Raw genomic sequence first — 25,116 nt, 5'->3', positions numbered from 1 at the left:
TCAGCCATTGTCAAGCTTTCAGATGCAGAGCAAGTAATTGAGAAGACCATGGCTTAGATCAGGTTCACCTTATTCTCTAGACTGACATGGTAGTTTGTTGGCATTCTAGAGAGGGCCCTGACAGCAAGCTTTTCAGATCCATGTCTTTTGTTTTCCTAACAGGTGGTGCCAATGTTGTTGATGGTGGATGGAATTGCTAACAAAATTAACTTGTCAACAGCTTTCTTCTCCATCCATCATTATGTTGCCAATTGGCCTGGTGGCAAGAATATTTGTTTTCTTGATGTTGAAATATAATCCATATTGATGACTGCAGTCCTTGACCTTCTACAGAAAATGTTTAAGGTCCTCCTCAGTTTCAGTGAACAAAGTTGAAGGCTATAGTCTTTAGTTTTCGGTATCAAGTATTCCAAGCCCTCCTCACTTTCAACAAACAAGGTTGTGTCATCTGTATAACACAGGTTGTTGATGAGTCTTTCATCCTATCCTGATGTCACATTCATCTTTATAGACTTCAGCTTCTCAAATGATTTGTTCAACAAACAGATTGAATAGATATGGGTAAAAGATACAACCCTGAACATCATTCCTGATTTAAACCAAGCAGTGTGCCCTTGCTCCTTTTGGACAACAGCTTCTTGTTCAAGGTATATGTTTCTTATGAGTATAATTAATAGTTCTGGAATAATTAGTAGTACTAATGTCTTTCTTGTAACTAACCCTAGGTTAGCAATTTACTGTAATCTTATCTTTTTAATAAGGATAGAAGTGTTTGGATTTTCAGAACAGGTTTGAGGTGTCACAAAAGAATCTTCAGAGAAACATCGGGATATCTGGACTGACAGGAAGAGCTAAAACCCTGAAATTTCCAAAATGTTGAACAACCAGCATTGAACAAGAATCTTAATGTCAGAAGAAAATTTATCTCTATTTGCAGTTGATATTATCAGATGATATTATCATATATATAGTATCTGTTAGAATTGCTATAATCAAGGATGCTTTTGGCAGAATGTTAAATGATCCAGAAAGTATTAAAAGAAGATGGAAAGAATATACTGAGTCACTGTATTGAAAGGAATTGGAAGACAGAAGAATTTCATGAAACAATATATGAGCAAGAGTCTATGGTGATGAAAGAAGAAGTTCAGGCTGCTTTGAAGGATATGGCAAAAGATAAGCCTCCAGGAAGAGATACTATAACAATTGACATATTTCAGCTAACAGATGCTGCCCTGGATGTGCTCACCAAGTTGTGCCAAGAAATCTGGAGAACAACCACTTGGCCAACTGACTGGAAGAGATCTATATTTGTTCCCATCCCAAAGAAGGGTGACCCAACTGAGTGTGGAAACTACAGAACAATCTCACTGATTTCACATGCAAGCAAGATTCTACTGAAGATTATCCAAAAACGACTGGAACAGCACATCAGCAGAGAACTACCAGAAGTCCAGGCTGGTTTCAGAAGGGGTCGTGGTACTAGGGATATTGTAGCTGATGTTAGATGGATCTCAGCTGAAAGCAGGGAATACCAGAGGAATGTCTATCTGTGTTTCATTGACTATGCAAAGCCATTTGACTGTGTGGATCATAACAAACTATGGCTGAAATGGGAATCCCAGAACACTTGATTGTTCTAATGTGAAACCTATACTTGGACCAGGAGGCAGTCGTCAGAACAGAGCAAGGGAACACTGCATGGTTCAAAATTGGGAAGGCTGTATGCCAGGGATGCATCCTATCTCCATACCTTTTCAACCTATATGCAGAACAGATTATCCGGGAGGCTGGGCTCTATGAGGAGAAATGTGGGGTCAAGATTGGTGGACAATTTATCAACAATCTGCGTTATGCCGATGACACAACCCTGCTTGCTGAAACTGAAGAGGACCTGAAGCACCTGCTGCAGAGTGTCAAGGACTGCAGCCTACAATATGGATTGAGGCTCAATGTCAAGAAGACAAAGATTCTCACCAATGGACCAATTGGCAGCATCAGGATGGATGGTGAAGAGATTGAGATTGTACACAGCTTTGGTTTGCTTGGCTCCATAGTCAACAGTCTTGGCACCAGCAGCCAGGAAATTAAAAGGCGCATTGCCATGAGAAAGTCTGTTGTTAGGGACCTCTCCAAAGTACTGAAGAGCAGTGGTATCTCTCTGGACACTAAGATGCATTTGATACATGCCATGGTCTTCCCAATCACTTGTTATGCATCAGAGAGTTGGACAATGACCAAGGAGGATAGAAGGAGAATTGATGCCTTTGAGCTGTGGTGCTGGAGAAGAGTATTGAGAATACCATGGACTCCTGGGAAAACAAACAGATTTGTCCTGGAAAGGGTTAAACCGGGTAGCTCCTTGGAGGCAAGGATTCTGAGGCTCTGTCTAACATACTTTGGACATGTTGTGAGGAGAGACAGGTCCTTGGAGAAGGACATCATGCTTGGGAGGGTGGAGGGACAGCGCAAGATTGGAAGGCCCTCTATGAGGTGGATTGATTCAGTGAATGGGATAATCGGGATGGGAGTGTCAGAGGCAGTGCGATTGGCACGGGATAGAGCAGGGTTTAGGGTTGTTGTACATAGGGTCGCTATGAGTCGCAAGCGACTCGACGGCACGTAACAACAACAACAAATTATAATATTATCATATTATATATATTATCACATATAATTATATATGTTTATACATATATGAACTTCTGAACTGAAATGACAATTTAGCAAAGTATTAGAATAGAAGATCAACATACAAAAATCAGTTAGATACCTCTGTTACAACAAAGAGAATTTTGAAAAGGAAATACGGAAAAATATTGCCATTTACCTTGTTACTACTGTTGTTGGATGCCTTGTAATAGCTGTTATGAACAACATTATAGTGGTGGTGGTGGTGGTGGTGGGTTCCGTATAGTCACTATTATGAGCAATATAATAATGACACTATGAACAGTATATCCAAAGCTTATCTTATCCATTTACAATGTTGTTGTTGTTACTGACCCTATGTATAATAATTCTGAACCCTGCTCTATCTTAAATCAGTTTCATTGTCCTTGACACACTTATCCCCATTACTGTAGTTATTAAGTCAATCAATTTCATCCTGAGTCTTGCTCTATTGCACTGCTGTCCCTCCACCCTTCAAACCATGATATCCTTCTCCAAGGACTGGCCCCTCCTGGTAACTTGCCCAAATTACCTGAGATGGAGCTTCAAAATCCTTGCCTCCAATTAGCAGCCTAGGTTCACACTCTCCATGACAGAGAGAGTGTTCTTTTAGCAGTCCATGGTACAGCTAATAATCTTCTCTAGTACCACAAGTAAATGGCTTCAATTCTTCTTCTATAATCCTAAATCATTGCCCAGCTCTCTGATGTATAACAAGCTATTGTAAAGACCATGGTTAATTTGACATCATTGTTCTTCAAGTACTCTGGAGAGGCCCCTGAAAGTAGATTTTGTACAATTAATCTTTTTATTTTCTAGTTGCTGATATCAAGAGTGTTGATTGTGGAGCTAAGCAAACTGAAGCTGTTACAATAGCCATCAAAAATATGAAATATATAGGAGTAAATCTAAGCAGAGATGCAAAAGATCCATCAAAAAAAATCCACAAAGAACACTATTGTAAGAAACCCAAAGATATCATTAAGGGGAAAATAGACATTCACATTAATTGGAAGACTTAGCATTGTGAAAATGGCAATATTACCAAAGCCAAACTACAGATCAGTATCAATCCGTTCTTTTTGGAACAGTGACTCTGTGTATTCCTTCTATCTTTTTTTTTTTTTTTCTGCTTGCCCCAGCCCGTGGGTATCTTCAACAGTGACCCGGCCTGCAGGGATCTTCAACGGTGACCCTAGGAGGGGAAGAACGAGAATGGAAGGGATAAGAGACACAGAGGCAGGGAGACAAGTTGAGATTCCAATCAAGTCTCAATTTTATTGAAAGCACTCACAGCTTATATACAGAAGCACAATGGGGGGAGTGGAAAGGAGAAGTATGCAATCAGGGGGAATAACATCATGTCATTTCCAGTAAGCTGAAAGTTATGTGGTAAACAGAAACTTAGCAGGACATTTCCAGTAAACCGAAACCTATCCTCCCAGGGAGGGGCAACATGTCCAAACATGTTCTTAGAGAATTACAAAGTGGTTTCAGAGAATTACAAAATGGCTTCAGCTAACTTAGTCTTATAGCTCCCAACAGCTGCTGCCTGAAAATTCTTAACTTTTTATTAAAGATTGCATATGATATCTGACACATTTTTCTTAATTTTTATTTTATATTTGTTTGCATAGAAAATTTGTATGCATTGTGTTTCACACTTTGATTTACAATGTATTTCATACTATCATTCCCCTACATTGTGTTTTATACACTTAATCCCCATTGAATTATGCTCACCATTACCCATCTTTTTAGATTCTCACTGGATCTTTCTTTGCTATTTGTTACTGTAGAAGAATCCCAATGATTTTTGGATATTAATCTGTATCCTGCCAAACTACTAAATGGATCGACTAGCTCTAACATTTTTTTGTTGAGTTCTTGGAATTTTCTGTGTACATTATCATATTATCTGCAGACAGGGATAATTTAACCATGTCTTTGTAGATCAAGATGCCTTTTATTTTCTTCTCTTGTATTGCCCTAGCCAGTACTTCCAATACAATAATGAACAGAAATATTAAACCTACTCTTAAGATTGTTTTTAAGTTCATGTAAAATAGACATAAGGTTATATTTTGTTCTTACAGACTTGTTTGAATTTTCTTCACACTCTATTTTTTATCTTGTACATGAGTAATTGATGGTCTGTTCCACAGTCAGCATCTTGCCTAGTTTTGACTGTTGATATTGAGCTTCCCCAATGATTCTTCCCATAGATGTAAGCTATCTGACTCATATGCAGTCCATCAGCTGAGGTCGTTGTGTAAGCCACTGCTTGTGTTTTTGAAATATGGTATTTAAAAATCCATAAATTATTGCATACACAAAATTCAGTAGTTCTTTAGAGATAGAACCAATTTCTTTCATGAAGACACAATTTCCGACTAACATTTCTTCCTTATCGTTTACTATTTTGCATTCCAGTAAAAAAAAAATCATTAACTCATCTTTATTGCATGTTTCATCAATTTCAGATTGCAAAATTGGGTAAAAATATTTCATTCTCACCTCTTTGGATTTAGCTATTGGTGTTTATATTTGAATAATGATAATATTAACAGGTCTTCCTTATATGCTTATAGACTGTATTCTATCACTCAACATTGTACTTCAGGATAGAATTTGGTATTGTCTTTTTAACTATAAATGTCACTCTTTCCCAGTTTTTTATTCTCAGCAGTGTATACTATAGGTAGCCAATATCAGTCCACCTTCTTTCATTAATGCCTAGAATGCTGACACTCATTAATTGAATTTTATTTTTTACCACTTCCAGGTATTCCTACTTCTCACATTTTACATTCCAATTAGTAAAGGAAATTTGCATCCTTGCAAAAAATGTTTTTAAGAAGCTGTTTCTCCCCATTTTGATTGGCTTTCAATCTAGCTGTACCTCTATTACTAATGGCATTTCTCTATTGTTCACAGGGTTTTCTGAAACCTGAAATTTCAGAAGAAAATGAAAATGAGAGACTACTAAAAGAATGTCTATTAGAAGAATATGTGCTTTATTGACCATGCAAAGGCATTTGACTTTTAGGATGATAATAAATTATGCTTAACATTGAGAACGGTTAACATTGGGAATTTCAGAAAACTTCATTATGCTCATACAAAGCCTATGCCTAGATCAAGATGCTATTGTCCAAATAGAACAAGGGAGCATTTGCATGGTTTAAAATCAGGAAAAGTGTGCATGAGGGTTTTATTCTTTCTCCATCTTCTTCAATCTGTATGCTGAGCATATCATTTGAGAAGCTGAATTCTATGAAGAAAAACATGTAATCCGGATCAGTGGAAGATTCACCAACAAACTGCATTGCAGATGGCACAACATTGCTTACTGAAAGTGAGGAGGACTTGAAACACATGATGTAGAAGGATAAAAATTACATCTTTAAATATGAATTACATCTCAACATGAAGACAAAATTTCTCAATACTAGAGTGATTGGCAATATCATAATAGATGGAGAAAAGATTGAAATCGCCAACAATTTCATCTTGCTTGAATAAACAATCAACATCCTTTTGTACCAGCAGTCTTGAAATCAACAAACGTATTGCATCCCGCAAGTCACACTCAAGGACTTCTCCAAAGTACTGAGGAGTAATGATACAGGCTTTAAGACTAAGGTATGTCTGATTTAGGTCATGGTCTTTTCAGTTCAGTCCAGTAGTTTTCTTTTTGATTCTCAGTACTTTATATGTATAGGATCATATTATCTGCAAATAGTGAAATATTGTCTTCTATAATTAAAATTTGTGTTAACTGCCTTGTTCAGCGCTGGTTACCATTTCATTATTTTAAAAATTTTAGGACTTTGTCTATCCCTGTCAGGTTAGATATTCAGATTTTTTTCTGAAGATTCTTTTGTGATAACTTGAAGGTATCCTGCAAATTCCAAGCATTCCTGTCCTGATTAAGAAAATGAGACTATAGTAAGTCACAAACATAGGACTATATATAAGAAAGGAAAAAAAGAACCAGAAATTAATAATACAATTAAAAAATGGGCAAAAGACATGGAAAGAATTTTCACAGAGGAAGATATTCAAATGGCAAACAGACACAAGAAAAAATGCTCAAAATCACTGGCATTAAGAGAATGGTAGACCCTTGCAAGCTGAAGTTTGTTCTGTAGAATAAAGCACTCTTGCTGTTTGAATACGTGAGTCGGTGGTCTTTCAGGCAGCAAATTGTGGACCTAACATTTGGGGGTTGTCTGGGATAGCCCCCCAAAGACCCTTGCCACATTGAGTGCCCAGATCCCCAGCCAGAATGAGTGGCCCACCTTCAACGTCAAGTGGCCTGAAGAGGAAACGTTCCACTTGTCCACCATTTACAGGGTCAAGGATATTCTTTTTAGAAAACCAGGCCATCTGGATCAGCCTTGTTGCACGTATAGGAGCACCTCTGGCCCCGACAGTGGGACACTTATGATAAAACACAACCTCCGACACCACATGAACTCCGGCCTGGCAAACTGGTAATCATCCAGAGACACTGGAAGAAGACCCTGGAGCCCAGCTGGAAAGGACCATACACGGTAATCCTGACCACACCAACTGCAGTCAAGTTTGACAGAGTCCCACCTTGGATCAAGTTTACACGAGAGTGTGTCTCCACATTCCAGCTTGTGGTCTTACAGTCCCAACATAAACAACTCAACCCTATCACCAGGGATTCAGACACCCATTTGAGTCCATGAATGAAAACTCAAGGGAGAATTGAGAGGACTGTACAGACTTCATTTTGTGCCTAACCTCCATCTTAAGCCTGATGTTGGCCTAACTCTAAAAGTCATCAATTCCAGGAACAAGCCATAAAAACTCTTTGCCCAAGAGGCAGCCAATCAGGAGAGAAAGCAAGCACAAGATAACCACAGGAATACAGAAGGGTCTTATCTCAGGTTAGCCTCAGTGCCTGATGGCCTTGTTAGGTTTAGACTTGCTTGAGTAACTAATCCTGAAGTTCAACATACATGACACAAGAATGTGACTATGTGACACAAGAAAGTGCATATGTGACACAAGAGTGTGGGCTGTTGGCCACCTAGGCACAAGCCAATCACAAACCGATTCATGTAACTGTTTCCCTCATCCACCAATCATGTTCCCAATTACCTCACCCTGGTCAAACAGCCCCATTTCAACCTATAAAAAGGCCTGCGTGCCTGTACCCATGGTTGCCATTTCTATTGAATGGTAGACCCCTGCATGCTGAAGTTTAGTCTGCAGAATAAAGCACTCTTGCTGTTTGAAAAAAAAAAAGATGCAAATCAAAACCACAATGAGAAACATAAACCATATCACTCCAGTAGCAACGGCAAAGTTTAACCGGACAGGAAAAAAAAATAAATGTTAGTGAGGATGTGGTGAGAGAGGAACTCTCATACACTGTTGGAGGGATTGTAAAATAGTACAATCACTCTGAAAGGCAGTTTGGCATTTCCTCAGAAAGCTGACCATAGAAATTCCATACAACTCAGCTAATCCACTGCTTGGAATATACCCCAAGAAAATAAGAACTGAGGCACAAAAGGAGACTGGTACACCAATGTTCATAGCAGTGTGATTCACCATTGCAAGAACATGGAAACAGCCCAAATGTCCATCCACAATCGTATGGATTGAGAGATTATGGTACATTCACATGATGGAATACTTCACACTATGCAGGAGCAATGACTTTGTAAAGTCACGACCTAACTTGGGAGGAACTTGAGAGTATTATGCTATGTGAACTAACTTAGTCCCATAAGGAGACATATTTTTAAGACCATTATTGTAGTAATAACTATGAAAAATGTATGAGGATCTAAGGGGGGTATAGAGAGATGGTGATAGGCAGGAGGGTAATTATGGGGTTGCATGGTTTAATAGATGGAGAGTTGGCGAGGTGAGGGGAGATCTGATGCGAGTGGCAATGTATACAAAGTTAATAGGTATATCAGTGAAATTTTTTTAAAAAATGAATTGCAAGAAATAAAATTAAAAAGTAAATTAACCAAACACACACACACAAAAACCAAAAACCAACAACTAAAATGAAAGAAAGGCAAAATAATATTAACACTGTCAACTAACTTCAGTTGAAGATTTACAGGTTTGGAAACCCTATTTGGCAGTTCTGCTTTGTCCTATAGGGTAGCTATAAGTCAGAATGGATTCAATGGTAATTATAAGTTAGGATAGGGGATGACAACACTTCAATGATATAATTCTCACCTTTCATATGGGAGAATATGATTTTCCTCCTGATCAATTGCCAATGGACTGACAAGATCAGGAGACATATTGCACTGGGAAAGTCTGCAGTTAGTGACCTCTCAATTGAGGAGTAATGATACCAGTTTGAGGACTACGGTGCAACTGATTAATGCTATGGTCTCATCTATCACTTGCAATGTATCTGAGAGCTGGACAATGAATAAGGATGAGAAAAGAAGAATTGATGCCTTTGAGCTAAGGTAGTGGAGAAGAGCCCTGAACATCTCAGGGATAGCCAAAAGAATAAATGTGTCTCGGAGAAGGTGCAACCAGAGTGCTCTTTGAAGGCAAGAAAGATGAGGCTTGCCTCCATACTTTGATGATCTTGTTAGGAGAGGCTGTTCCTTCAAGAGGGGCATGATGCTTAGAAGGGGAGAAGGTCAGTGAAAGAGAGGAAGACTCTGGAACAGGTGGATTGTTGTGATTGCCGCAATGGGCTCTTTTGTGTCAGGAAGTTTAGGGATGGCATAAGATAGAACTAAGAACAGGGTTTGGATCTTTTGTTCATAGAGTCTCTATGTGTTGTACTCGACTTGACAGCACCTAACAATAATAATAGATACCCAATTAACACCTAAGTAGTAAAATTCAAGAAATCAAAAAATGTGTTGCATTGGAAAAATCTACTGTCAGTGACCTCTCCAAAGTAATAAGGAACAATGATTAATAGTTTAAAGGCTAAGGTGCATCAGTTCAAAGCCACGATGTTTACATTCCCATGCTTCTTTGCTTCTGAAAGCATGGAGGAAGAACACATCCCTGCTGACACCTTTCCTGGTTTTAAACCATGCTATGTTCCTGTGTTCTATTGGGACAACAGATTATTGGTCTATTCATAGGTTTCCCATGAGCATAATTAAGTGTTCTGATATTCTCATTCTTCTCAATGTTTACCATAATTTGTTTTGATTCACTCAGTCAAATGCTTTTGCATAGCTAGGAAAATACATATAATAAACCTCTTTCTGGTATTGTCTACTTTCAATCAAGGTATCAACATCAACAGTGGTACCCCTTTGTACCATAGTCTCTTCTAAATCCAGATTGAATTTCTGGAAATTCCCAGTCGACATATTGTTGAAAACTTTTTTTTAAAAAAATTAATCTTCAGTAATGTTTTGTTTGAATGTGATATTAATGATGTTGTTTAATAATTTCCAGAGAGATTGTCAGAGACAGAGAGGAAGACTCCCAACAAGATGGACACAGTGACTATAGCAATGGGCTGAAGCATATTGGAGATCCTGAGAATGTGGCAGGATAGGGCAAGGTTCAGATCTGTCCTTTACAGGGTGGTTCTGAGTGATTAATTTGATTAGTAACAATGCTAATAATGAGTGTTCCAGTGATAGAGCCCATTACGGGTTACTGCACACTGAATGGGGGAGCCTCTCTATTGGTTCAAATTTACTCCATGACAGAAAAATGGCCAATTTCCTCCTGTGTAATTTACAGTTTTAGAACACCTAGTGGTGAGTTGGCCATGAATCACTTCAGATTCCAAGGCAATGAGGTTTTGAGAGTTTAATTTGTTAATTACAATCACTAATCTATTATTTAAAGGAGCTCTGGCAGCCTAGTTGGGTAAGGAGCTGCACTGCCCACTCAAAGGCAGACATTTCAAATCTACCAGCTGCTCCTCAGGAGAAAGATAGGCAATATCCTCTTGTACAATTTGCAGTCTTTGAGAATTTACTGGAGTGTCAGCTTTCAATTGATGGTTCCCACTTGTTGGCAATGGGTTTTGATTTAATCAAACGTTCATGGAACTCTGGTGGAGTGGTCCACAGGGTGTTGTACTGCTAATTTTTCAGCAGTTCCACTCTTGCAGTGACTGCAAGGGATAAAGATTAGCAATCTCTTCTTGAGTGATTTACAACCTCAAAGGAAAAAAAAAGCCCACTGAATGGTCAGCTATGAGCAGCAAAGGACAAATGATGGTGGAGATGTGAAAAGATTAGAATGCTCTTATTCTACTAGTAGGGATGTAAAATGGTAAGAGGACTGAGGAAAGAAGTTTGGTGCTTCCTTTAGAAAGTTGGGAAAAAATATCATTTGATTCAACAATCCCACTACTAGGCACATTTTCCAAAGAAATAAAAGTTGTGTTTAATTCAGCATTATTTATAATTGTTAAGAGTTGGGAACAATAGTATGTATCTTTATAAAAGAATATTATGCATAACTTACAAATAATCAAGAATTAGAACAACACATTGCTTAAACTAAAATAAATTATGCTAAATGGCATAATTTGTCCTTGGCTGAAAAGTCAATTGAAACCAACTCATAGTTGATCCTCCAGCAAATTTTCAAAGGCTGTAAATCTCACAGAGGGAGATTGCCCATCTTATTCCCAGCCGGAAGCAGCTGGTCGAGTTGAACCTCCTGCCTTTTGAGTTGGCAGTGCAACTCCCTACCAGTTTAGTCTACCAGTGCTCTCTTGGCCATGCTTTGCCAGTGCCTATTCACCAAAGATTTACTGCATGTCTAAATGCAGGGACATCCTCAATTTACTGAGGAGCAATGATATGACTTTGAGGACTAAGGTGTGCCTGATTCAGGCCATAGTCTTTTCCATCACTCCTTTTGCATTTGAGAGCTAAATCAAGAATAAGGGTGGCAGGAGAAGACTGATGCCTTTGAACCATCCTGTTGGAGAAGAGTACTAAATATCCCATAAACTACTAAAAGGACAAAGAGATATATATTGGAGAGGGTTTAGCCACAGTGCTCCTTAGAGGCAAGGATGGTTAAGTTTCATGTCACCATACTTTAGGCATGTTGCTAACAGAGGCTATTCTTCGGAGAGGAACATAGAGCTTGGGAAGGTGGAGGGACGCAGGGACATCGAAAGTGAAGTCGATCCTCAATCAGATGGACTGACAGTGACTGCAGCAATGTCCTCCAGCATGTCAGAGATTGTGAGGATGACACAGGATAGTTCTATGTGTCTACAGCCCCTAACAACGACAAAGTGGCTCTCAAATCTTATGTATGCCCGGCAGCGCTCAACTTTGCTGGGAGGCAGGCTCTGTTTGCAGGAAACACATGAGGAGAGCGAATGAAAACACTTGGCGTCTTTGGCATCCTACCTGGTAAAATGCTGAAATTCGAGAAGCCGCTTGGGAAAAGGAGCGATTACAAACACCACCGGAAGAAGAGCTCCTAGCAAAGGTTGGTTTTTTCTGTAGCGTAAGCACACCTCTTTCTGAAACTCTCTCTAAAACCTGCTGACAGAGCTTTGGCATCAGATTATCTTCCGCTGGCTGATAAACTAAACTCGGGTTTATATTTAACTCACTGCGGTGCTGGAGGGGGAGTAGGGTGGAGACGTGTTGTTTATAAGGGGAACTGTGACCATCTCGTCCCTCCTCTTCCTCCAGCTCTGCTCCTCTGATAACCTCCCCTTCCCACCGCCCTCATTTTCGCAGGCATCCTTGAGTTGGTAGTGGGGACGTGAAAGGAGAGAGAGAGAAGGACGCTAGAAACCAGAGAGGTGTGGGGAAAGTGAAAACGGGCTGTTAAACCAAGGGATTTCTTTCGATTTAAATAGGAAGTTGGCCGAGGTTGGTTACATCTTTTTAAGTGCAACGTTTGACTTGGAAAACAGCCATGAACTTTGAGGAAGAAGAAAATCCTAAGAGATACTGCATTAGAGGCAAACATGTGGCTATTATTTGCGCAGTGGTTGTGGGAGTGGGATTAATAGTGGGACTTTCTGTGGGCTTGACCAGGTCTTCTTGTGACTCCAGCGGAGACGGAGACGGAGCGCAGGGCACGACTCAGGCTCCCACCACTTCAGCTCTTCCTCCGCAGGACCAGGGACCCTGCCCGGCCAGTGATGATGAAAACGGACCGTGGAAAGAATTCAGGTTGCCAGACCACATCAAACCTGTGCACTACGACCTGGAGATGAGGCCTGTGATGGAGGAGGACAGGTACACGGGCACGGTGTCCATCTCCATCAACGTGAGTCTGCCTACCCAATACCTGTGGCTGCATCTCCGGGAGACGAGAATCACCCAGCTCCCGGTGCTGAAGAAGCCCACCGGGGAGCAAGTACCAGTCAGGAGGTGTTTCGAGTACAAAAAGCAGGAGTATGTGGTGGTGGAGGCGGCAGAAGAACTCTCAGCCAACACTGGCGCTAGTACCTACCTCTTAACTTTGGAGTTCGCGGGCTGGCTGAACGGCTCCCTCGTGGGATTTTACAGGACGACCTACGTGGAGAAAGGAGTAATCAAGTAAGAATCAAATTTTAAGCTTTACTTCTCCTAAACTCATTTTACCTCCTCTCTTCTTTCCCTTTCATTCTACAATATTGTAACCGTTGGCCTGGTCTTTCTACTTGGTTTTGATTCCATTTTCCTGGGAAGCAAAAATATGTCTTGCTGTATTGTATCTTTTTAGCTTGTTGTAAGGTTTCAGAGTAGCGAGTGATCTGTACTGAATCAAAATGTAGTGTAAGTCTTTCTTTCCAACTGGAAAAGCAACCTATTGCCTTCCACACTTAGTATTTAGCTCAACTGTCTCAGATTGTAAAAATTCATTTGAGAACAATTTCACAGGTAATACTCTTGGGTGATATGGCAAGGAATTGAAACAGAAACAATAAGCCACTCTTTTAGAGGAAAAGTTGACAAATGTCAGTCATGTGTCTATTTTATCAGAGAAGTGAGACACTGAATGAACACATTTGGCATAGTCTGTAGGGAGGCCTGACACTATCAGCAGCATTGCTGGAGAAAGATGCACAATCTCTTCTCATACAATTTATAGCCTCTGTAAGCCTGACAGGGCTGGAGCATCAGCTGTCAGTCAGCTCTCATTCAACAGCAATGAGAAGGGGTTTTTTTCCATGTAGGAAGGAAAGCAAGACTGTGTCTTATTTATTTTATCTCACCAGCACCTTGCCATGCATATAGAAATAGTCTTTCAATCTATAAATCAGTGATGGCACCACCGTAGATCAATACATCTCTAGGCTTGTTGCCAATCATGCGGTATCACACTAATATGAAAGATATTTTGCAATCTAAATTATATTTAAATAGTTAAGGACTATAATTTCTTTTCCTTACTTGTCTTCAAAAGAAAGATGAGAGATTAAGGGTGAGAGTGAGTTTGTGTGTCTAATATTAAAGGCAAAAGCTCTCATTTGATTTAAGAAACCATCACACTGTGAATGAGGGCTTTACATCAGGTATGAGAGAGCTACACCTAATTTGTGACTGAACTTGAAACTGCTTTGCTCTTTGTGCATATGATTCTGAACAGCTGGCACATGACAAAGCAAGATTTTAATCTGTAGTTCATAGGGTGGCTATGAGTGGTAGTTGACTTGAGGGCTCCCAACAACAATGATTGATGAACACTGGCGTCAAAGTTCAGAAACAGAAACAGGAGTCTAAGGCAAGGCTATTGAATATTGCTTCTATATGTTGGTTTACACATCTTACAAAGCAAAGAAAACTTTCTGATCATCTCTCTTCCCACTGATACCCAGACTTGGCTGAATTTAAAGAAATGTTTAACCATCCTTCTATTACTGAGTAATACATTAATAAATTTAGTAGCAACAACAGCTAAAGAAAATACCTGGAGCAGTGGTGCCCATATAAATGCTTTATTTTAACATTGCTAGCAATAAAACAGGGAGCTCTAATAACCTGGTGGTAAGGAAATGGGCTATCCACCCAAGGACAAAGCAGTTCAAATCCACCAGCTGCCCCTAGGGAGAAAGATGAATGACCTGTGAAATTTACAGCCTGTGAAATTCTGATGGTGGGTCAATTATGAGTGAATTCCAATTCGATGGCATGTAATATAACAACAGCAATAAAACAATCCTCCTTATTACTTAAGTGGCTTTTTATGTTTATAAAACTATAAATGTTAAAAGCATAGGAAACTAAATGGACAATCAAAAGAAACTATAATGATGTGCTGATATTCTAATATTCTAATATTTTTAAGGCAATCAATTAGTAATATTATTATACCTACATGCCTACATAAATGTTTGGTTGGGTCTCCCCCCTTTAAATTGTTGTATACCATCGCATTGGAGGAGATTGCCTCTCCTTCTCCAGCAGGTATCTGGTGGATTTGAACTGCGTGTCTTCAGGATTAGAGTGCAGCTTCATGCCACTAGGCCACCAGAGTTCCCCTACATAAATGCTTTTTAAAAAGAAAGTCCTGAAGTACTGCAAATGATTTAGCAAACTCGGGCTGGGAAAGACTATGCAGAGACACCTTGTGAGACAGGCCTGACAAACTACTTCCACAAAGAGTCAATGAGCACAGCTCTGCTCTGACTTTGTGGGGGCCGACATATATAGAAATCAACTCAAGGGCAACTGTTTTGCCAAATGTCTTTTTTTACTCAATATTCTGTAATAATTTACTTTCATTCTGAAATACTTCCAGAAACTTTATTTTGAAGACTGTGTGACAATCTACTATGTGGATACATTGTTATTTTTTTAAAAAAACTAGTTTCCAAACAGACATTTGAGTTTCTTCCAGTATTTTATTATTACATACAAGTAAAGAAAGATAATTATATAAGTACATCTCTATGAGATGGATTGATTCGGTGACTGGAGTAATCGGGATGGGTGTGCCAGACGGTGCGGTTGGCGCAGGATAGAGCAGGGTTTAGGGCTGTTGTGCATAGGGTCGCTATGAGTCGGAAATGACTCGATGGCACATAACAACAACAACAACAACAACATCTTTATGCATGTATTTTTCCTTCAATTAGGATAAATTGCTAAAAATAAAATTCTATAGGACTGTAAAGACATGCATAGATTAACAAATCTGTAGCACTTATTTTGTTTACATAAATCATATACCTTAAATGGAGACAGCTTGGGGAAAAAAATTACAAACAAAAAGATAGAAATTCACCCATAAATCTGTTATTCGGATATAGCCATTGTTATATTTGTGGGAGTGCTCAGTGGACGGCCAAGAAAAAGACTAGATATGTCTTGGAAAGGGTGCAGCTGGAATGCTCTTTGGAAGCAGGAATGATGAGGCTTCACCTCACATACTTTGGACATGCTGTTAGAAGGTTCTATTCCTTGGAGAAGGACATGATGCTGGGAAGGGTGGAGGGTTGGCGAAGGAGAGGAAGACCCTCAACCAGGTGGATTGACAAGACGACTCCAGCACCACAGCTCAAAGGCATCAATTCTCCTTCTATCCTCCTTGGTCATTGTCCAACTCTCTGATGCATAACAAGTGATTGCGAAGACCATGGCCTGTATCAGATGCACCTTAGTCTCCAGAAAGACACCATTGCTCTTCAGTACTTTGGAGAGGTCCCTAACAGCAGACTTTCCCATGGCAATTCGCCTTTTAATTTCCTGACTGCTGGTGCCAAGACTGTTGACTATGGAGCCAAGCAAACTAAAGCTGTGTACAATCTCAATCTCTTCACCATCCATCCTGATGCAGCCAATTGGTCCAGTGGTGAGAATCTTTGTCTTCTTGACATTGAGCCTGAATCCATATTGTAGGCTGCAGTCCTTGACACTCTGCAGCAGGCGCTTCAGGTCCTCCTCAGTTTCAGCAAGCAGGGTTGTGTCATCCGCATAACGCAGATTGCTGGTAAACCATCCACCAATCTTGACCCCACATTTCTCCTCATAGAGGCCAGCCTCCTGGATAATCTGTTCTGCACATAGGTTGAAAAGGTATGGAGATAGGATGCATCCCTGGCGTATGCCCTTCCCAATTTTTTTTTAAATTGTTTTATTTTTACGTGTACATTCAAATCAGATCTGACTGGTACAGGAGGAGATTGCCACCTCCTTCTCCAGCAGAGCATCTGGTGGATTTGAACCTTGTACTTCTGGGATTGCAGTGCAGCGTCTTGCCACTAGGCCACCAGAGCTCCCTTGCCCTTCCCAGTTTTGACCCATGCAGTGTTCCCTTGCTCTGTTCTGACGACTGCCTCCTGGTCCAAATATAAGTTTCGCATTAGAACAATCAAGTGTTCTGGGATTCCCATTCTTCTCAGAGTCAGCCATAGTTTGTTATGATCTACACAGTCAAATGCCTTTGCATAGTCAATGAAACACAGATAGACATTCCTCTGGTATTCATAATCTTTTTTATGATCATCGATACTCATTAGATGTTATTGGGGAAAAATAACAGTTTTATCCACTATATTAGTGTAATGAAATGTATTCAAATTTACCTTTCAATTTGGCCACTACTTTTTAATCTGTAAGGAGCATCATGCAATACTTTTGGCATTATGCAATACTAATTGGGTTTCTAATCCCAAAGATCCCATTTTTAATACATCAGCTGCTCCCTATGGGAGCTCTGATGGCCTAGTGGGTAAAGCATTGTGTTGTCAACTCAAAGGTTGGTGGTGTTGTTATGTGCCATTGAGTTGCCTGTGACTTCTAGTGATCCCGTGTATAACAGCGCTAAACCCTGCTCTATCCCTTGCCAATCTTATTGTCTCTGACACACCTACCTCCATTATCCCAGTCACTGAATCAATCTACTTCATGAAGTGTCTTCCTCTCCTGCGCTGTCCCTCTACCCTCCCAAGTATGATGTCCCTCTATAAGAACTGATCCCGCTTTGCAACATGTCCAAAGTATGTCATATAAAGTTTCAGAATCCTTGTCTCCAAGGAGCAGCCTGGCTTCACCCTCTCCAGTATGAACTTGTTTGTTCTCCTGGAAGAACATGGTAGATCCAATACTCTTCTCAAGCACCACAGCTCAAAGGCATCAACTCTCCTTCTATCATCCCTAGTTATTGTCCAGCTCTCTGATGCATAACAAGTAACTGCAAAGACCATGGCCTGTATCAGGCGCACCTTAGTCTCCAGATTGACATCATTGCTCTTCAGTACTTTGGCAAAGTCTCTGACAGCAGACTTTCCCAATGTAATTAATCTTTTAATTTCCTGGCTGCTGATACCAAGAGTGTTGATTGTAGAACTCAAAGGTAGACAGTTCAAATCTACCAGTTGGGCCAAGGGAGAAAGATAGATAAGCAGTTTCCTCCCATGTGACTTACAACCTCTGAAAAACTGCTGGAGGATGATCTATGAGTTGGTTCTGACTCTGACAATGAGTGAGCTGCTCCTTGGAAGAAAGATGAGTCGTCCCCTTCTGTAATTAACAATCTCATTTTCTAATGCTGTATGCATCACCTATCCACTCTTCCCCGCACCCCCATTCTCTCCCCTGCATTAGAACAGATGAAGGTAAGAACTATCTGAAAGGAATATATGACTATACATTACATGTATGAGAACAATCTGGAGCAAGGGCTGAATTGTGGGTGGGCTGGAGAAGAGGGTGGGGGTGAAGAAAATGTGTAACAGTAAAAAAATTAAAAAAAAAAGTTAAATTATTCACAACCTCAGAAATCCAATCCAGAGTTTCCATGAGTTGAAATACCCTTGACTGTGAATTTGATTTGGTTTCATATTTTTATAGAAAAATTATTTTAGAAAGTGGCCAAAAATATGTATATATGGCTATATGCATTCATAAGGAGCACTGGTGTCCTAGTCTGTAGTGAGTTTGGTGCTAGCTCAAAGGTCATACCTCTCTGACTATTCAAATCTACCAGTAACTTTGCAAGAAAAATACGGGAAATCTCCAGTGTCATTTCCAACCTCAGGACTCCTTATCAGACTCCAGCTAAACTTCATGTAAAATGAAAATGAATCAAAACTTTACAAATATTATTATTTTAAAACCTAGGAGGTTATCAAGATAATACAAGTTTCACCAAAGAATTTTATAAAAATTTTACACTCTACATTCTATTCATAGAGCGATCTGGTTACCTAGTGGGTAAAGAGTTGCTTTGTCCAGCCAAAGGAAGGTGGTTTGAATACATCACCTGCTCATTAGGAGAAAGATAGACAATTTCCATTAGTATGATACACAGTCTCTGAAAACCAGCCAGAGGGTCAGTGATGAGTCAGTTCTAGCTCAAGGGCCCATAATTTCAACAACCTCCTGTTAAATCTCTTATGGTCAAAATAACTGACTCTGTGACCCTATAAGATAGAGTAGAATTGCCCCTCTGCAATGTCAAGGCCTGTAAATAGTTACATAAATATTGTTGCATCTCTTTGCTGAAGAGTGGCTGATGGTGTCCAGCCACTGATCAATAGCTGAGCCAACACTGGGGCCATCAGGATTACTTTTACATACAATTACTACTACTAACCACTAAATTCTGAGGCTATGAATTACGTCCTATAAACCAAACCCAAAACCCACTATTATCAATTCAGTTCGGATTACAGTAACCCTCTGCTGGGTTTTCAAGAATATGAATCTTAACATCAACAGGCTGCCTCATCTTTTTTAATTTTTTATCCTAAGTGGCTGGTGGGTTTGAACTACTAATCTTTCAGTTAATAACTTAACACATAGCTCACTATGTCATCAGGGCTTCTTTAAGAAAGCTAAAAAGAACAAGATTTTATTAACACATGTGTTATATACATTGTAATTTTACAAAAGTTATTATATGGAAAAATATCTCTTAATTCCAACTGACTCTTTGGATAAAATCTTATTATATAGAATGTGGAAACTACAGAACAATCTCACTGATTTTACATGCAAGCAAGATTTTACTGAAGATTATCCAAAAATGGCTGGAACAGCACATCAACAGAGAACTACCAGAAGTCCAGGCTGGGTTTAGAAGGGGTCATGGTACTAGAGATATTGTAGCTGATGTTAGATGGATCTTGGCTGAAAGCAGGGAATACCAGAGGAATGTCTATCTGTGTTTCATTGACTATGCAAAGCAAAGGCATTTGACTGTGTAGATCATAACAAACTGTGGCTGACTCTGAGAAGAATGGGAATCCCAGAACACTTGATCGTTCTAATGCGAAACTTATACTTGGACCAGGAGGTAGTCGTCAGAAGAGAGCAAGGGAACACTGCATGGTTCAAAACTGGGAAGGGCATACGCCAGGGATGCATCCTATCTCCATACCTTTTCAACCTATGTGCAGAACAGATTATCCAGGAGGCTGGCCTCTATGAGGAGAAATGTGGGGTCAAGATTGGTGGATGATTTACCAACAATCTGCGTTATGCGGATGACACAACCCTGCTTGCTGAAACTGAAGAGGACCTGAAGCGCCTGCTGCAGAGTGTCAAGGACTGCAGCCTACAATATGGATTCAGGCTCAATGTCAAGAAGACAAAGATTCTCACCACTGGACCAATTGGCAGCATCAGGATGGATGGTGAAGAGACTGAGATTGTACACAGCTTTAGTTTGCTTGGCTCTGTAGTCAACAGTCTTGGCCCCAGCAGCCAGGAAATTAAAAGGTGAATTGCCATGGGAAAGTCTGCTGTTAGGGACCTCTCCAAAGTACTGAAGAGCAATGGTGTCTCTCTGGAGACTAAGGTGCATCTGATACAGGCCATGGTCTTCGCAATCACTTGTTATGCATCAGAGAGTTGGACAATGACCAAGGAGGATAGAAGGAGAATTGATGCCTTTGAGCTGTGGTGCTGGAGAGGAGTATTGAGAATGCCATGGACTGCTAGGAAAACAAACAGATTTGTCCTGGAAAGGGTTAAACCGGGTGGCTCCTTGGAGGCAAGGATTCTGAGGCTCCGTCTAACATACTTTGGACATGTTGTGAGGAGAGACCGGTCCTTGGAGAGGGACATCATGCTTGGGAGGGTGGAGGGACAGCGCAGGAGAGGAAGGCCCTCTATGAGGTGGATTGATTCAGTGACTGGGATAATTGGAATGGGAGTGTCAGAGACGGAGCGATTGGCACAGGACAGAGTGGAGTTTAGGGCTGTTGTACATAGGGTTGCTATGAGTTGCAAGTGACTCAATGGCACATAACAACAACAACCGGTTAATTTTAATCATAAAATAATACACCTGAGAACTGATATTGTGAAGCTCACATGTCTCAAATGTAGGTCAGAAAATACTAAGTAATAGAAAGACTAGCTAGGAAGTCAGTTCTCAGCTTTGGAGAACTGGTATTTTTTGGTAGCAGTCAAGGCTATCACACTACACATACCCCCACCAGCTTGTTACCACACATGGTTTTAGAACAACTCTGGCAAGCATTCAATAACCTCATTTAGGCTAAAAGGACTCTGTTTTGTTTTCTTTGTTGTGAAATATTCCAAGTACATGAGAAAAGCGCATTCTGTTGATTTTCAAGTCTGTGAGTAACAGTTTGACAATGCAACTCTCTAGGGAGTTCCCTGCAGCATCCATAGAAAAGGCTGCCAGAGTGATTACCTTAAGATGGTCTTCAGACTATGCCATGAGCTTCATAACAGATCACATTCGTACTCATAAAAGATTTGTGCTCTCAACTATCCTCATAGTAATGTATTTTAAATATGCAGCCAAAATTATATTTTCTCCTTTAATGTAAAATTTTTAAACCCAAGACTGAGTACTGACAGTGTGGAATATAAGCTAAAATTGATTGCACTAAAAAATCTCCCCACAGAACTCACTGCCATTAAGTTGATTCTGATTCATAGCAACCCTGTGGACAAAGTACAACTGCCTTACAGGTTTACTTAAAGGAAGTAGATTGCCAAATCCTTCCCCCAACTCTTATCCTTGAAGGACAGATGGTTGATTTGAACCACTAACTTTCTGATTAGGAGCTCGCTACTTATCCCCCAGTTACTCATTGTTGTTGGTGTTGTTATGTGCTATTGAGTCACATGTGACTCATAGCGACAGTATGTACATTAGCTCAGAATCCAGCCAATCTCATCCTCTCCCACAGACCTAATCCTATTGCACCAATCACTGAGTCAATTCATTTCATTGAGGGTCTCCCTCTCCTGTACTGTCCTTCCACCTGTCAATGGGCTGATTTCCAAAAGAAGTCCAGGGTAAGAACTAGAAAGTTCTGTCTTGGATATACAAGAACGACATCAATACTAGTGAGAGCAAGAGAAAGAAACTGAGTATGAGACGTTCATAAAAGACTATGAATGAGTCAGGACAGACTGACTCCCATCTTTGTCTTACAAAATGTTTTATATATCCTTTGCCAATTGAGAGTGGGGTTTACACAGCTGATGTTGCATTCTTTCTATTAGATGCATGACCATCTCCTTTGTTTTTTTGTTGACTGTTGTTTTGCCACATTACTTGAGAGTCTGTTTTTATTGTCATATTGTCTGAGAGTCTGTTTCTATTGTTATATTGCCACAGTCTTTGTCAAAACTAGTTCTGACTGATCTCTTTCATCATTGTTTCCTTTGTCACACCCTTCCAAGCATGATGCCCCTCTCCAAGGACAGGTCCCTCCTAGCCACTTGCCTAAAGTATATGAAACAGAGCCTAAAAATCCTTGCCTCCAGTGAACACCCTGATTTCACCCTCTCCAGGACAGACCTATGTGTTCTCCTGGCAGTCTATGTCATATTCAGGACTCTTCTCCAGTACCAAAACTCAAAGACATCTATCCTTCTATCATCTTTAGTTGTTGTCCAACTCTCTGACTCATAGTAAGTAATTGCAAAGACTATGGCCTAAATCAGGCACAATTTAGTCTCCAGACTGACATTGTTGCTCTTCAGTACTCTAGAGAGGTCCCTGAGAGCAGATTTCACCAATGCAATATGTCTTTTGATTTCTTGACTGCTGGTGTCAAGACTGAAGTTATCAACAATCTCAATCTTTTCTTCATTCATCAAGAAGCAGCCAATAGGCCCAGTGGTGATCTTTGTTTCTTTTTTACACCCCAAGAAATGAACAGGTCTTTGTTGCATGGTCTGAAAGAGTTCCCAAGCCACCATACACAGAGAAAATAAAAATGGCTAGAGGGTAGTCAAGGACAGTTCCTTTTTAAAGGATATTTTATGGAGGACTGGATAAGATGGTAAATTGCTTGGAATTTGGGGCGGGGGTCCTGTTAATTAAGTTGGGTGTGGGCTTTTGTGATGAGGCCTTAGACATTCTGGGCACCTTAGTCATCATCAGGTTTCCTCAAGGAGTGATCAAGCCTGGAAGCAACTGCAACATTCTTCCATTCCAGACCCTAAAAGGTAGAGAACAGAAGCAGAGTTATCTCTAACTACATCCTGCTGTACTGGGGCTATGCTGGCAGGCTGGTATTGGTTCCCTGTAAGATCTGAAGAAGTATCCTTTTCACATGTCCTTGGACAGTTGCTGGGGGAGGGAAGATGGCAGTGAGGAGTTCTACTAAAAATTTCTTAAAGATATTTATAAAACAGAACAAGAATCAAAAAAGACTCTAAATCTAAACATTCAGATTAAGACAGACTAGGAAGAAGGATTGGCCATCCACTTCCAAAATAGCAGGCCTCTGAAAACCCTGTGTACAACAGAACTCATGTAGACTAACAGAAAGAGCAACTGAGGTAGAGCTTTCAAGTGTGGAAATACAAAGGAAGAGGAATAGTTGTAAGCAGACACTAGTGATTGGAACATGGAATGTGAGAACCATGAATGTAGGAAAATTAGATATTGTAAAGGAAGAAATGTTGTTGTTGTTGTTGTTATGTGCCGTCGAGTCGCTTGCAATTCATAGCAACCCTATGTACAACAGCCCTAAACTCTGTCCTGTGCCAATCTCATTGTCCCAAACACACCCATTCCTATTACACCAATCATTGAATCAATCTATCTTCTAGAGAGCCTTCCCCTCCTGCACCAGCCCTCCATCCCCCCAAGCCTGATGTCCTTCTCCAAGGATCAGTCTCTCCTTACAGCATGACCAATGTATGTCAGATGAAGCCTCAGAATCCTTGCCTCCAAGGAGCAGCCTGCTTTAACCCTCTCCGGGATGAATCTGCTTGTTTTCCTAGCAGTCCATGGTACACTCAATACTCTTCTCCAACACCACAGCTCAAAGGCATCAAGTCTCCTTCTATCCTCCCTGGTCATTGTCCAACTCTCTGATGCATAACAAGTGGCTGCATCAGGTGCCCCTTAGTCTCCAGAGAGACACCGTTGTTCTTCAGTACTTTAGAGAGGTCCCTAACAGCAGACTTTCTCATCAAAATACGTCTTTTAATTTCCTGACTGCTGGTGCCAAGAGTGTTGATTGTGGAGCCAAGCCAACTAAAGCTGGGAACAATCTCAATGTCTTCACCATCCATCCTGATGCTGCTAATTGGTTCAGTGGTGAGAATCTTTGTCTTCTTGACACTGAGCCTCAATCCATATTGTAGGCTGCAGTCCTTGACCCTCTGCAGCAAGCACTTCAGGTCCTCCTCAGTTTCACCAAACAGGGTTGTGTCATCTGCATAACGCAGATTGTTAATAGATCTTCCACCAATCCTGATGCTGCATTTCGCCTCATAGAGTCCAGCCTCCCAGATGATCTGTTCTGCATACAGGTTGAAAATGTATGGAGACGGGAACACACAAAAATTAACACATTAGGTATTGGTGAGATGAGATGGACCAGCATGGGGCATTTTGAGTTGGATGATCATATGATATATTCCTCCGGAAATGAAAAAGTGGGGGAAAATGGGGTTGCTTTCATACTTAAAAGTGTAATTTTTAGATCCGTCTTGAAGTACAATATTGCGAGTGACCAGATAATATCCATATGCTTACAAGGAAGTCCAGTGAATACCACTATCACTCAGATATATGCACCAAAATCCAGAGCCAAAGAAGAGGAAATAGAAGATTTCTATCAACTTTTATAGATGGAGACTAATCGAATATGCAATCAAAATGCATTGATAATAATAGGTGACTTGAATGCAAAAGCTGGAAACAGACAAGACGAATCAGTAGTTGGAAAACATGGACTTGGTGACAGAAATGAAGCTGGAGATAATTGAATTTTGCACAACCAATGACTTATTCATTGCAAATACGTTTCATAAGAAACATAAACTCAGGTTATACACATGGATTTCACCTGATGGTATGCATAGGAATCAGACTGATTTAGTCTGTGGAAAGAACCGCTGGAGAAACTCAGTATCAGCTGTGAAAACTAGACCACGAGCTGATTGTGGAACAGACCACCAACTTCTCATATGCAAGTTCAAGCTGAAGCTGAGGAAAATTAAACCGAATCCATGGGAACCAAAATATGACTTTGAGTCTATCCCACCTGAACTTCAGAACCATCTCAGGAACAGGTTTGAG

At 40.3% G+C, this 25,116-nt stretch overlaps 1 protein-coding gene across 1 annotated transcript in view; it reads left to right on the top strand.

Moving 5' to 3' along the window:
- The first annotated feature begins 12,570 nt into the window (after positions 1–12,570).
- ENPEP (glutamyl aminopeptidase (aminopeptidase A)) overlaps positions 12,571–25,116 on the top strand; it is a 152,321-nt gene continuing 139,775 nt past the window's right edge. The window contains exon 1 of the mRNA XM_006881089.1: positions 12,571–13,199. Within this exon, the coding sequence (XP_006881151.1) occupies positions 12,571–13,199 (629 nt within the window). The remainder of the gene's footprint in view (positions 13,200–25,116) is intronic.

This window comes from Elephantulus edwardii, unplaced genomic scaffold (assembly GCF_000299155.1).
Source record: "Elephantulus edwardii isolate Elephantulus edwardi_28Jun2011 unplaced genomic scaffold, EleEdw1.0 scaffold00012, whole genome shotgun sequence".
In the NCBI taxonomy this organism is placed as follows: Eukaryota; Metazoa; Chordata; class Mammalia; order Macroscelidea; family Macroscelididae; genus Elephantulus; species Elephantulus edwardii.
The sequence above is the reverse complement of the archived record's forward strand: the minus strand, read 5'-3'. Positions and strand labels throughout refer to the sequence as shown.